The sequence below is a fragment of the Eptatretus burgeri genome, chromosome 2 (genome assembly GCF_056783735.1).
Source record: "Eptatretus burgeri isolate ZD-2024b chromosome 2, Ebu_testis_v1, whole genome shotgun sequence".
Classification (NCBI taxonomy): domain Eukaryota; kingdom Metazoa; phylum Chordata; class Myxini; order Myxiniformes; family Myxinidae; genus Eptatretus; species Eptatretus burgeri.
The window spans coordinates 45,021,469-45,036,513 of NC_140962.1; the positions used below are offsets into that span (position 1 = coordinate 45,021,469).

Genomic DNA, 15,045 nt, shown 5'->3' on the forward strand with positions numbered 1-15,045 from the left:
GAGCATTTTTGGCTTGCGTTTGAGCGATCCTTGGGGGAACGTAAATGGTACAAGTAAGTCCAAAAGCTTTTGGTATACGGGAGAAGACTAAATATTGTTGCGAATCTGGAAGCCATGAGCACACAACAGCTAGGTCCTATAAATCAGTTATATCGGTAAGTACGTGTTTCTAGTTAGGGTCCCGTCTTTTGTTTAATGGGTGATTAATTGTACGTGCGCTGTGCATTATTTTATAGTTAGGATTTTTACATCCCCCAACAACTACAACAACAACTCTCTGCTTTTGGCATTGTTCGTGCGCGCTCTTTGCTCGCCAGCGAGCGAGCGCGTGTGTGGGCGGAGTTTAGGGCATGGCGTCCCTCTTTGGCCAATCGGCAAGGAGCGGGCGTCTCGCCCGCCCCGTCCCCGACTCAACACCATCGCCATTACGCACGTGGTCGGAGGTGAGGAGGGAGGCGGAGCTACATATGCCTCCGATCGGGCCTCCACCCAGAAGGGTGGGAGTTGCTCCACCTACCGTGGGCCTGTCAAATGGGAGACGGCCAGGGAATTGCGCGATGGGTCCGACCAATCAGGAGGTGAGTGGCCAGGAGAAGAAGCCCCTCCCTCCGAAAGAGGAAGAGTGTGGTTGTCGAGACCAGCGTAGAGAGACGGAGATCGTGGCGTTTGCCAAGCAGCCTGTCATCGTGTGTGAGATATTTCTTGTGGGAAAGGACATCTCAATTCAGACATTTCGAACCTGGCATCCAAAGCCAAGTGAGTGGTTGTCGACAAGAGTGGGTTCTGGAGGATCGTGGATCGTGGCGATAGCGGTCGACCATCTCATCACGGGCAATCACCTCATCTCGCCTCCTCTGGATTTGGCTGCCCTGGTCCGTCCTTTGGCCACTGGTGCTCCGGGAAAGTGCGGACATCGAGCCGCGCGCTCGCGGCCAGGCAGCCAGCCGTTCTGACTCCCAGCCGAACTATCCTCCTCGGCTGGAGAATCGAATAAAGACCCGGCGGGTCCATTTCTTTTCTTTGGGTGTGCGTGTCTGTTTGCGGGCCTGTCTTGTCAAGTAGAATCGTTAAGTGCTTTTTGTTGTACATTATTTGCATTGCTTATTCGGATAACTCTACTCTGTGTCTCCCTGCCTATTGTAAATAAATATCTGTTAAATGTTCCAGCTCGTTTCTGTGTTTCTTTCATTGGCTGAGCACGCTGCGTATTGAGAGATAGCAAGGGTAAATTGTTCATTTGGTCCGGCGCGGCTCTGGTAACTCCGCTCGGTTATGCCGGATCCGAGTCGTTACCTGCAACTCGGATCGGACAGAGTCGGCCGAGGGTGTGGTTCCCCGGTAGTTAGACTGCGTGGGTATTTAGATATATTGAAATTAGGCAAGTAACCCTTCCCCACGCGATCGAATTATTGGCGATTCATGGTCCTGTAAGGGACCCGTACCTTCGGACTTATCCGAGGGTCACGACCTAAATTCCGGGTGTTCGGTGGGAGACGACTCCACTGCTCCACCTTGCGGTCGTGCTCGCCACCGATACCCGGCCCCACAACAATATCACCTAATTTTCGAATCATTCCCCCAATTAGGTTTTATTTATTCACCCTTGTTCTTTCATTCCCCTGCTGGCCCAGAGTATGGTAATTATTGCTCTTTTCTTTAAAGTCTTTTATTACCTCCACCACCGAAAGTGGACGGAGGTTGTGTTTTCACTTATGTCTACCTGCTTGTCTCTGTGTCTGTTTGTTTGTCTGTGATCAAGATATCTCAAAAAGTTGTGGACGGATTCAAACGAAATTTGGTGGACAGGTTCGGTGTGTGTCAAGGACAAACTGATGAGATTTTCGTGAAGATCCGGATCTGGTTCAGGATCCAACTCCTAGAATTATTTAAGTGATTCTTCACCATTGAGAGATCGGGCCAAAAATTATATATAGTACGATATTTCAAAAAGTTGTGCACGGATTAGGACGAAACTTGGTGGCCAGTTTGGGTGTGTGACAAGAATGAAATGTTTCCATTTTGGTGAAGATCCGAATCCATATCCGGATACTAGAATTATTGAATTGTTAAAGTGATGCTTCACCATTGAGAAGTGGCCAAAAACGATATATAGCATGATATTTCAAAAAGTTATGGATGTGTTGTGACAACACTCGGTGGTTGAGTTGGTGAGGTGACAAGAACAAAGCTGATTAGATTTTGTTTCAGGTCCGGATCCAGATCCAGCCTATCAGTGAGATACAATGTGTAAACTGTTCAACCTGGCAGAGGTATACGCTCTACCAAGTGCCGTTCTAGTTTGTTTCTGCTTTTGTCTGTCCTTATGTACAATTTGCTTATATTCCATGTGGTGTTATACTTTTTTGTTTCGATGGTGCAATTAAGGCTCTAAATTAAACCGTATGGGAGGTTAAGATAAACAGGTTTCTGTTCAACCCGATTGGCTATCTGAGCTCGTATTTATAAACTTTAATTCTCTGTGTGTGCTCGGAGGTTCGTGATCGTATGATATCAAGTACAGAAAAAGACTCACTCTGGGTGGCATTTCTTCTCCATCTGTACCACCCCAGCCAGAATCTGGGCCTGCCATGCGCGTAGACACGAGTGGGTTCTCTGACACAGGTTCCATATCCAGCCGTCCTGCATCTCCACGTGCACTAGGCCCCTCACCCGCCTGGTATGCACTTCCACCACTCCTGCCCGTCTGATCATGCACTGACTGGGATGAAGGCAGGGAAAAGTTCATTCTTTCAAGGGAACTCCATGAGAAACTGGCCAGTCGAGTGTTAGACAGGTTGGAGAGAATATACTGTAGCAGCAAAGAGATGGTGTACTTACTACTAACTAAAAGCATAGCCAAGTGATGTCAAAGGAGTGGAATAAAAAAAGCATCAAACCAGAGGGGGGAAAAACAAATTAGGGTGATGAATCAAAATTGAGGAAACAGGTATGAGGAGAGCAGGGAGTGAATGGTGGAAGAAGAATTTGATCAAAGTCACAAAAGTACGTGGATAGTTGAGTTACTCGTAAATGCTTTACATGAAGCTGAACATCGAATCCAAATAACAGACAATTTTAAACTGATGTTGTTCAAGCGTCAGGAGGTAGAAAATGAACCTAATGTATTGTCTGTCAGACAATATGGGATGAAATAAATTCCACTTCTTGGAAGTCCTTCCACTCACTGGGAACTACATTTTCAACTTGTGTCTAAACAATGAGTCGTCATTTTGAGGGGGATTTAAAAAAGCAAAAATATATATCGCACCCATGTCTGAAGGAAGTGGTGCAATTTGGCATTTTAATATGAAGTTGGCAAAACCTAGAAACTCATGAAACCTATTAGAATTACCCTTGAGAATTATCTTTTAAAATTAGAACTACTATTTAGAACCCTTTAGAACTCCCTTTAAGAATTATCCTTTAAAATTACCCTTTCGAGCCCTTTTGAATTACCCTTTAGAAACCCCTAAAATTACTTTGGAATCCTTGAAAATTGAACACTGTGGGTTAGAAATGTTCTTTATTTTTTTGCGGATGGATGGATGGAAGGACGGACGGACAGATGGAAGGAAGGACATACCAAATATAGAAGCGTCTGCGCCGCTTAAAGATGTTGAATGCATTGGTGAAATAAAAAAAATTTCAAGCTTAATGTTAGTTCGATCAAGCTATTTGCTTCACTTGAATACAACGTAGTTTTCATATTGTACAATTTCAATGTAATTCTGAAAGCTGTCTCAAACTGAGCAGTATTTTCCACGAGCAGTCACCGGTTGAAAAAAAAAATCACTGGGATGAGATACTTTGAATAAGATAATTTCCTGGGGAGGAGAACACGCTACGGGCCTGGGGAGGAGATGTGCACACACACATGGGTCGTCTGTCACGACCATCAGCATACAGATCAATGGGACACACCCGCAGAGCAATGGCGATCACCGCGGCATAATTCAGTCGATCACCGACATTGAGGACTGCGACACGAAAATCAAAATATTGCGCTCCATAGCGAGCGGGGCCACCGATCCATCGCGATGGGTGGAGGCGGGCGAAGGGCAGCGGGGAAGGATTTTATTTTGGTCAACCGCATACTTTTTGCACATTGTTCCACAGATAATATTTTTCGAAGAGGAATATATGCTTTTTGCAAAACTTTTGTCCAGAAATCTTGGCCTGGATGCCTTGAAAATAAATATTTTCCAGATTTTTCTCAAAAGCTTGAAAAGACCCAAATACATTGGAATGTTGTTAAAGGGCAATGGATACCACGTTTTGTGTTGCATCAACTGACGGACACCACTAAATAAGTTGGTAGCTACGACCGACGGTATTGATAGTGAGCAAGGTGACAGCTTAGAACTGGATGATGGTGTTACCGTTGGAACTGAGATCGCTAGATGGCAATTAATGGGGAGCCATTGACTGCTAAGTTGACAAACTCAATAATTTTGTAAAATATAGACAAAAAGTTACATTATTTGATTAAGAAGCAGAAAACAAATATAGTGAGCCAGATTCGTCTGTTGGACTGCCAGATGGTGAAGCATGATTCATCACTCCAGAGAACGCGTTCCACTGCTCCAGAATTCAATGCCGGTGAGCTTTACACCACTCCAGCTGATGCTTGGCATTGCGCATGGTGATCTTAGGCTTGTGTGCGGCTGCTTGGCCATGGAAACCCATTTCCTGAAGCTCTCGAAGAACAGTGCTTGTGCTGACGTCAGTTTGGAACTCGGTCGTGAGTGTTGCAACCGACGACGGACGATTTTTCCGCGCTACGTGCTTCATCACTCGGCGGTCCCGTTCCGTGAGTTTGTGTGGCCTACCACTTCGCGGCTGAGCTGTTGTTGCTCCGAGAAGTTTCCACTTCACAACAACAGCGCTTACAGTTGAACGGGGAAGCTCGAGCAGGGCAGAAATTTGACGAACTGACTTGTTGGAAAGGTGACATCCTATGACGGTGCCACATTGAAAGTCACTGAGCTCTTCAGTCCAGCCCATTCTACTGCCAATGTTTGTCGATGGAGATTGCATGGCCGTGTGCTTGATTTTATACACCCGTCAGCAATGGGTGTGCCTGAAATAGCCAAATCCACTAATTAGAAGGGGTGTTCGCATACTTTTGGCCATGTAGTGTATAACGCTCCTTCCAACCACTGACTGACTCACTGATATTAGAGATCGGTACTTTCCGGGTGATGTAGAAAGCTGAAATTTTGCGTGCCGATGGACATCGAAGCCGGGTACACCGGGAAAATTCACATGACCGCCAGACAACATCCACAAACGAAAATATAAATAAACTAGAAGGGCACTCGGTAGAGCGCATACCTCCGCCACGTAATACCTGATCCACGAGAACATATCGGGCCCAATACATTTTTGAAATATCATTCTATACAGTACGATATCATTTTTGGCCCTATCTCTCAATGGTGAAGAATCACTTTAAAAATTAACTAATTCTCGTATCCAGATCCGGATTCAGATCTTCACCAAAATTGAATCAATTTGTCGTGGTCACACACCCAACCTGTCCACCAAATTTCATCCCTGATCTGTCCACAACGTTTTTGAGATATCCTGTACAAAAACAGACAGAAAGGGATGAAAACATAACCTCCTTCACCTTCGGTGGCAGAGGCAATGGAAAAAAAAATAACTGAAAAAAACATGCAGGTGAGTGACCCGAGGCAATGGGGAAGCATGGTTCGTATGCTGACACAATGTGTAAGCACACCCCGCTAGTATTATTGTAGAACTGAGTCAAAGTCACTGGAGCTTCTCAATCATGTTTGTGCCAAAACCTGATGGATCTCAGAGATTTTGTCTCGATTAGATAAAGGTGAATCCCTAAGGCAAGACCGTCTCCCACCAGATTCCTCGAATTGAAAGTGGGTAAACTGGTTCTGTGTTTGTAATGCCGGAAGGCTTATTCCAATGAAAGTCATGCTTTTTTGAGATGAAGAATTTCCTTGCCACTTTCCAAAGAAGAATAAATCAGGTAAAATGCAGGGCTGAACAACTGTGCCACGAACATTGATGATGTGTTAGTGTACAGTAACACTAACACATGCTTTGACAGAGTCGCTAAAGCTAAGCTTGTAAATTTAAAGAAAAGTGATTTTGCCAAAAAAAAAAACCAAGTTACATATTTAGGACATGTTGTTGGTTTCAGTCACTTATTGCCACACGAAGCCAAGATTAAATGCATCATTGATTTTCCTGGAGCTATAAATAAAAGAGCATTACTCAGGCTTCAATGAATCCATCCATCCATTGGGCCCATACTCTGTGCAGAGCGTTGGTGCCAGTGTGACCACTCCTCATTTTCATAAATGTCAAGGTGAGCCAATGAAAAAAGCCAAGAATTCACAAGGTTTCGGAAAAGCGATGATAAGAGAAAACCTACACGCCAAGAAAACTTATAGAAAACCAAGACGCCAAGGAGAACAACGAATAGCCAAGATCTTGTGAAAAAAGCCAAGGAGTGGTCACACAGGTTAGTGCTGCCTGAGCAGTCTCCTTGGCTATTGAGCACAATCCTGGACGGGTCGCCACTCCGACACAGGATACCAGCAAGCTGGCACTCATTTTGCCGACCTCGGAAGGATGACAGGCAGTCAACCCCACCTGGTATTAATTCAACAGAAAAAGAGGGATTTGAACTCAGGATCGTAGGATCCCACCACCCTAACCATTAAGCCAACACCAGGCATATTCTATGAATGAGTGGATTTATATTAAATTTGTACCAAAACCTATGGTCTTTAGCAGCTGCACTGACTAATGTGTTCGTGGACGGCCCGTGCAAGGGCTTATCCAAGGATCTCACCAAACTATCTGATCAGTAGTAGCGACGGGTGGTGTGTACAAAGTGCAAGGACTTAATCAACCTGAGCTGAGGACTCATGCTTGCTGGGAATTCCTCGTTTGCGAGACACTGTCTCAAGCCCCAGTCCCCATCATGGATGGGACTCGGCGGTTTACCCGAACTGTTGGTGAAGGGCAAGGTACACGCTGGCCCGTCCAGTATAGCGTGCGTGTGACCCCGGACGTCGAAGGGCATCACAGACCTGTTATTGCTCCATCTCGCACAGCTTGCAGCTGCTTGTCCCTCCAAGAAGTTAGCCCGCCGGCCACACCAAGCCGTAGGCTGGGTCGCGGCAGTAGTTAGCATTACTCAGGCTTCTATGAACGAATGGATTTATATTAAATTTGTACCAAAACGTATCATCTTTTGCAGCTGCACTGACTAATGTGTTCGATAAAAATGTTAAATTTGTATACTGTACTGCAGTCTGAAGCTTGCCAACGAGCATTTGAGAAATTGAAGTCTTATACTGGTGCTGCAGCAATTTGAGGTACGTGTAAACAAGTGGAACTCAAGTTGTAACTGGGTCTATAGATCACAATTCTTCGATATTCTTTGAAATGTTTTAAAATGAGAACAAATTATTGTTTCGGTACGTCTTGAAAATTGTACATATCTCGAGCTGACATGATGGAATCGCAGATTTTCTGTCCAGACCCGAAATGCCATGCTTCCTTGATGGCGCATCGTGTGACAATTGTGAGGGCATACCGCACATCTTGGGAGATATTTCCAAGTCGTGTACAACCATTGTGCCAAAAGAAAACCTCACTTGAGTGACATTTTCTTTCGGGGTGGAGGTATCACATGCGACATAATCTTCATTAGTTTTGTAATTCTGGGGCTGTAAACCGCAACACGGGTAGTGATACTGCTACCATCTTAAATACCCTGCAAACCTGAATTGCTGCATCGATTGGTGAATCAGAGAGGCCATGTTATAGAGGTGAGCGGCTAGGGAGAAAGAGGTGAGGCTTTTTCCGAAGATTAAGATGAGAGCAAAAGGAAAAGACAGGTGCGAGAACAAATGTGCTTACACCTGAAATGGGTTCAGAGCCAGGACCGACTCAGTTCGTGATCAGCGAATGCTGATGACCAGCGGTTCTTTTTCTTCTTTTATTTTTGTATAAAATAGGGGGGGGGCACATATTTCAGACAGAGCAGGGGGGCGAGGCTGGAGAAGAAACGGTAAAAGACAGAAAGACCACTGACCTGCCTGCGTTGAGAGAGTGAGAGACCCAAAGACTCAGCCACATCGCAGGAGATAGCAATGATCCTAAATGCCTTGGTTTCCACAGTGTGAAGCCGAGAAAGGTGAGAGGCAGGAACACCAGCCAAAGGGGGGAGAGCAGTACTCCATCAGGCTGCGAACGAAAGCTTTGTTAGTGGTCAGGAGCTCAGATGGGCTGAGGAAGGACTTTGCACGACGGAGGATTCCCAGTTGGCGACTGGCTTTAGAGGCCAGGTTGGAAATGTGACTTTCCCAGGAAAGATCATGGCAGATATTGAGACCCAGAAGCTTGAATAAAAGGAATTCTTCTCAAAGCTAGTTGAGAAAGTAGATGGGGGGGGAGGGGTCCAGACGTTCCTTTCGGGGAGACATCGTGAGAGTGTGAGATTTGTCAGGATTGAAAGACATGTTCCATGTGTTGGACCAGTTTGTGATTTTATCCAGATCTGCAGTGAGTGAAGAAGCTGCTGCTTGCCGGTCTGAGGGATGACAGATGGTACGGCTGAGGGTGGAGTCATCAGTGAAGAGATAAAGAGGATTTTCCAGAGAGTCGGAGAGATCATTGATGAAAACCAGAAAAAGAACAGGGCCCAGAACGCTACCTCGAGGAACTCCAGCCTGGACAGGAGGATGGAATGAGGGAATTCCATTAAGGGCCAATAAGTTGGTTGCGACAGGAGAGGAAGTCTGCGAGTCATGAGGGGAGATGTCCAAGGATACCAAAGGAAGAGAGTTTGGTGAGCAGGGCAGGGTGCCAGACCGTATCGAAGGCACACATATCTGCAATGACGAATTGCAGATACGCGTGCCTTCTCTGGTAGTCAAGACATGAAAAAGTCTGCTTTTATACACATATCTGCAATGAAATAGCCCTTTCCTGCAAAATCCTGAAAGGTGATGAACTCGCTTTGAGTCATAAGCTACGGTGCTCGACCCACCATCAAAAGTCGACTTTCAAAACGTAATGCCAGTGGAGGCTGTACGGCTGAATGGGAAATTGTTCCTTTTGTCTCGAGTGGTGAAGGACATCTTGTCCTGAATGATCAGAGAACTGATTTTAAGTCAACAGAAAACCTGCTCCGCAAACTTTTGCTATCATTGTCGAAAACTCAAATCCTGAGTGTTGCCCACATTGATACATTCTACTTTCTGTTTTCTATGCAAGTGCTGGAGAGTCCCAGACATGCTCATAAATGGCATACAGATTGCCTAATGTATCGATTATAACAGTATCGATCGTTGCCTTCCTTTCTCACAATAAATTAACATTATGGTACACCCGAGCTGATGCATTGAGAAGTCAATTCCCTTTAAATAACTAATACACGTTGCAACTGGGATTGTGGGACAGGTGGTAAACGAGACTGGATTTTGGTCGTTCCCATTATTGGGCATGACAATTTGTTATAAAAAAAAAATGGATAATCTATCAGCAAAGGATGTCTGGAGTAACCTTGGGTACGAGTACATAAACATGAACAATGACTGGGCTGAGAAAATGAGGAATACCATAACAGGAAGTGTTGTGCTTGATCTCAAATGCTTTCTTTGGACTTTAAGCCCCTCACAGACTATGTGCATTCCCTGGGTTTGAAGCTCAGAATTTATGCTGATGTTGGCAACTAAAAAAAAAGTTAAGGATATCCTGGAACAACGCGTGATCAAATTGCATAGACACAAGTTGTCGAATGGAGTATTGGCATGTTAAAGCTTGATGGCTGTTCGGCCACACCAGAAGAGGGGGCTATTGGCAACACCATGGCGGGCAAAGTTTTGAATAAAATGGAGCGATTGATTGCATTTGGCTTGCTAACGACAAAGGTCTTCCACCAACAGTGAATTATACACTGCTAGGGGATATTTGCAACTTGTGGAAGAACTATAGGGACATCCAGGACGAATGGGATGATGTGCTGAGCATTGTTGCTTCAGCAGGGGAATAACCAAGATATCCTTGAGTCAGCTGCTGAACCTGGCCATTGGAAAGTCCCAGACATGCTCAATGTGGGTGACTTCAGCTTGAGTGACGGTGAATCTCTGCATGTGCTGTTGTTGAGCACCCCGGCCCCACCAACGTCAACCAGCACTCATTGTGCATCCATGGTTGGCGACTCTTTTACCATGAATCATGAGAAATATGGAAATGGCAGCTGAAAAGCGGACTATACAACGGCAGACTCGACAGTTTCGTGGTTCGAGCATCCGCTCTGAGTCAGGAAGTTCAGCAGCTTGATTCCAAACCTGGACAAGTCATGCCAAAGACTTTAAAAATGTGCATGCTTCTTCCTTGCTCAACGCTCAGCATTTAAAAGATAGAGCATGGGCAAACCCCATTGGTTGGCATCGATGGAGAGAGAGGAAATTCCTCCTTCGTTGCACCACTGTGTGTGGAGAGAAAAACGACATCGTAAAGATCCCTTCACTATTACCCAGAGTGCTTTGTTTAGTGCCGTCACTTCACCCAAGCTCAGTGAGCATTTGTCTGAAGTCAAGTCAGGTGTTGTCTAAAGTACTTGTTAAGATGGGTGGGCGATTTCTGTTGCACGTCCTCCACCAGCCTTATACCCTGTACAAAAAAATAAATAAATAAAAGGCACCAGTGGTATTCCCAGAAAGCTGCACCCGTCCTTGTCATTTTTAAACATCACAACGGCTAAGTTATACATAGAAAAGGATGATTATGAAGATAAGCCTCTGGGGGTTGTACAAGCCATACGCCTTTTTCCCAATTTTTCCGAACCCATCCGACGTTTCTTCCTGCTTGTCGTACCTCTGAGCTGATGGGTGACAAGATAATCACCAAGGCTGTTAATAGGATGAATAGTGACTCGGCCTGTTCATATTTCCATGCGAATTCCTTGCTCATTATGAAAGGAACTCTGATTCAAATCCATACCATATATGTTTCTTTGTTGTCTACTAATGTCCTTGTATTTCATGTAAAAATACACTGATGTCTCCTCACATTTTCCTCCTGAATGTGATGCATGTACCAGCTCCATCACAAGCTTTACATCAATGTGAAAACAACAAAAATATCACGAAAACTCCCAGAAAACCTGGAGAGTTGGATCCCAACCGGGTTTCCCCTCGAGATCGAGTAAAGAAGAAATGTTAAATAGTTGTCTGTTCCGTAGGAGTTGAGAGAAAGTTGTAATGAAGTGGTGTACAGTGTCAAGATGAAGATGACAGCACGGGCAGAACAGGTCCTGAGTTGGGTCGAGTTTGTTTCAATCGGTTTTAAGTGCGGGGGTGGTAACCGGACCCAAGTCGAGGTAAGGAGCGAGAAAGGTTTGTTCACATAGATGGATCACGGTGCGTCATTCGTCGAGTATTTTATCGTTGTGCCGTTGTTGCAAAGCGATGGTGGTGATGTGATTGTGAATGTTTTTTTGTTTTTTTTCCGAGATGTGTTTAAAGTTGGAGGTGGCACGTTTGAAAATCTGTTGCTATAGCAAGTTGCTTGTGAGATTATTTTCGTGTCTGAGAGGGGGTGGGTGATTGGACAAGGCAGAACATGGGTGTTCTCATGTGTGAGTGGCATCGATGAGGTGTGTGCTTCTGATATTGAGGTGGTGTTGGACAGTTAGAGGGGTAACTATTTTGGTTCCAGCATGGAGATCTATGCTGGTGAGTTAGGTGCAACCTGTGATGATTCTGAGTGCTTTGTTTTGTATTAGTTGAAGTTTTAACGCATTTGTTTTGGATATGGTAACTTGTGAGTTAATGTTTTCAACAGCAGCACAAAATGACAAATATGTAACTTGAAAAAAAAAAAAAATGGAAAAAAAAATACCTCCAACTTAAAGTTGAAGAATACACACCATGAATGCTGGGATGTGAACAAAAACGAAAACCTTTACAGTCAAAGCTACAGACAGAAGTTAAATTTGTACTAAAAGTAGGAATAGGAAGAAAAAGCGATAAAAGAAGAAGGCCAGAAGGAGAAAAAGAAAGAAAAATAAAAAATAAAGACATTATCAGGCACCTGAGAAGATGGTTCACCAGACACTTTCCCAAACAGTTATTTAAATTAAGTATATACAGCAGAACCGATGATAAGTACGAAGGCAATATGAATTGCCAGAATTGTCTTTTTTTTTTCCCCGAAATACGATTATATGAGCATTTTTTGGGCGGTTACCTTTTTAACTAGAAGGGCACTCGGTCGAGCGCATACCTGGGTCACGTAATACTTGATCCACGAGAACATGTTGGGGCCAATAATTTTTTTTTGAAATATCATGATATACAGTACTATATCATCATAAAAAAAATTAAAGAATCCAGATCTAGATCTTCAGCAAAATCGAATCGATTCGTCCTCATCACACACCCAACCACCTGTCAACCAAGTTTCGTCCAAATCCGTCCATAACTTTTTTGAGATATCCTGCTAACAGATAGACAAACAGACAGACTGGGGTGAAAACATAACGTCTGTCCACCTTCGATGGCAGAACTAATAAGTTGCATGCACTCCTGTGAAAAATATTTGGTTGTTTTTTTCACCACAAATAAACATTTTCAATCTTAGCCTTGAGATTTTTTTTTTTACTTTACCTATGGAGATGCGGAACAATTGGTTCCATTTTAGCTTGTTTTGAGCACGGAAACGTTTTTGTTCATATATTCGAGACAAGGTCATATAAACAAGGTTTCTTAGCATGAAATCTGACATGTGTGTGCATTGTTTATTGCTGACAATGGAAAGAAGAGGTTGAACAACAGCAATGAGATACTTAGCCTGCGGACTGCAGGAGGTTTAAATAAATAAATTGCCTCAAAGGGTATGTTCAATACCTGCACGTCAGTGGTACGTGTGAGTGGCGGGGTACGGCTGGGAGCGGCTGCAGTGCCAAATGATTCTGAGCGGGGTGGCACGGACGTCTCGGCATTACGCCCAAGTGCCTTGGATGCCATAAGAGGAGATGACTGCTTGTTCAGCTGGGAGCGAGCCTGGACCTGAAGAGTAGGAATGGAAGAGATTATATTGAGATGAGCAAGGACTACATGCATAGCCCCAAAGCAGAAAATCCATGTGAGCACGTCAGAAGGCCCATCCACCATATGAAAAAAATGTGCAATAGAGCTCCAAAGATTTGATGTTTCAAGCAACAGATGCAGAATTGAAAGAAAAGGGGAAGAAGAGGAAGCATTCCATCCCATAAAATTCCAAAGAACATGGAGAAAAGCAAGCAGAAGTAATATGGAGGGCTTGAAAGATATTGCACGCACTATTAGGTTGCCAATTTCTTTCCAAAATAAGAAAACATTGGCAATAATAATGAACCATGAAAGATAGAAATGGTTGACATGTCCAAAAGGGTGCCTCAGATCAGCATGGCTACCATCACCAAGGCAGCAAAAAGGCCCTCAACCAAGCACAACAGAGAAGAACTAGCCTCTGTATGAACAATTGATCCAGGCTGAGGGGTTGTGGTGTCCGGTGAGATGTGAAGATCTTCCAGAGATACTGAGCGCCGTGCCAGGCGGTTGAGGTATGAGGCACTAGGTACCGCAGCAAATAAGGGTGTTGGTTGGCTGGACTTTCGTGCTCCAGAGACTCTCATAGCCGGCGGCCGGGGAGGTGTGAAGTTGATAGATCTGTGTGATGCCGACGACAAAGCCAAAACATTGTTGGCTAAAACATTAACCCGTGCTGCAGGCCTCGCTGCAGGCCTCGCTGCCTCATCAACCACAGGCAGATCATCTGTGGAGGTTGAATGTCTCTTTTCCCACTCTGAACTGTGGAGAACAACAGGCATCTGCGTAGGCCTGGAGCTGACCCGGCTATCACGAAGAGGTCTGGGTGTCATTGACACAGCCTGCGGTTGTACGACAACTCGAGCCTGAGGATTCTTTAGTGGCTCAATAGACACGTCTTCCGAGGAAACAGATCTGCGCTGGAGTCTTTTCTGTGTACGAATAACATCTTGACCACGGCTATTCGGCGATTGTTGAAATACTTTCTCGTCGTGGGAAACTTGCTTAAACTCAGGTGGATAAACTCGCTGATTGAGTGGTGGCCCTTTCAAGCCAAGAATGCTCCGTGACTTAGCAATGGCAGCACGCAACAGACTGTCAGACATTGAGAGTGCTAAGGCACCATCTGCAGACTTGCGTCTTGGTAACTCCGGTGCCTGTATATTTTGGTTGTAAGGCCCACGACCAGGGTGTCCGACAAGGCCGAGTTGAGAGTCGTTGGCATTTTGGAGAGAACGCCACTGCACCTGTGTTGGAATAAAAATCAGGCTAAAGAGGCGATACGGTTTAAAACGGCACACAGCCGGAAACACAGCTACTTTTGTAGGGAGGTAAAGCTTAAAAACAAATAAATAAATGCATTTTTGCCACATAAAACAGGTCAACATTCATTTTGGGAACATCTGAGGCAGACAGAGGATCATGATGTACATTGACTTCCAATGAATTTCCATGAAAAATGAAACAATACACACGACTCATTCAATTAAGCCTTTGAGATAAAAACTTTATCCATTTCTTTGTTTTGGCTATCATTTCCTAAAGTACACTTCCGTTTAAAAAAAAAAATTCATCGTCAATATGATTAATCATGAAAAGCATTCACTTCAACGATTCGTTGTGGATATTCATCGTGAATACCGTTCAGTCTCGTGTATTATTAATATCAGTGCCACTCATTCATTATGCAAGATCCATGTCATGGGGCCTTGAACCTGTGATTAAAAAAAAAAAAACATGCATGGACAAATATTTCAATGCAATTTCAAAACTATACAGCAAATTGCTTCCAAGAGAAATACAGAAAAACATATGCGAGGTGAAATAAAATAAAATATATTCTGCAATTAGATGCAACTATAACCTCCTTATCTCTTACTCCATACAAGTTCGAACAAATAATCCCAAATACAGTTCAACGATGAGTAAACAACATGTGAAAGAAAATTCC

At 44.3% G+C, this 15,045-nt stretch overlaps 1 protein-coding gene and 1 pseudogene across 9 annotated transcripts in view; one reads left to right on the forward strand and one right to left on the reverse strand.

The window, feature by feature from the left end:
- The window catches only part of LOC147031950 (TRAF2 and NCK-interacting protein kinase-like), a 219,144-nt gene that overhangs the window by 49,263 nt on the left and 154,836 nt on the right, over nt 1-15,045 (reverse strand). For 5 of the 9 annotated variants that reach the window (XM_085869192.1, XM_085869191.1, XM_085869194.1 and 2 more), the window contains 3 exons: nt 13,514-14,341; nt 12,912-13,073; nt 2,534-2,719 (listed from right to left, as the gene is read on the reverse strand). In XM_085869192.1, the coding sequence (XP_085725318.1) occupies nt 2,534-2,719; nt 12,912-13,073; nt 13,514-14,341 (1,176 nt within the window). The remainder of the gene's footprint in view (nt 1-2,533; nt 2,720-12,911; nt 13,074-13,513; nt 14,342-15,045) is intronic. The other 4 variants (XM_085869195.1, XM_085869196.1, XM_085869193.1 and 1 more) reach the window with 3 other exon arrangements.
- Nucleotides 9,358-10,742, forward strand: LOC147031951 (alpha-N-acetylgalactosaminidase pseudogene; annotated as a pseudogene).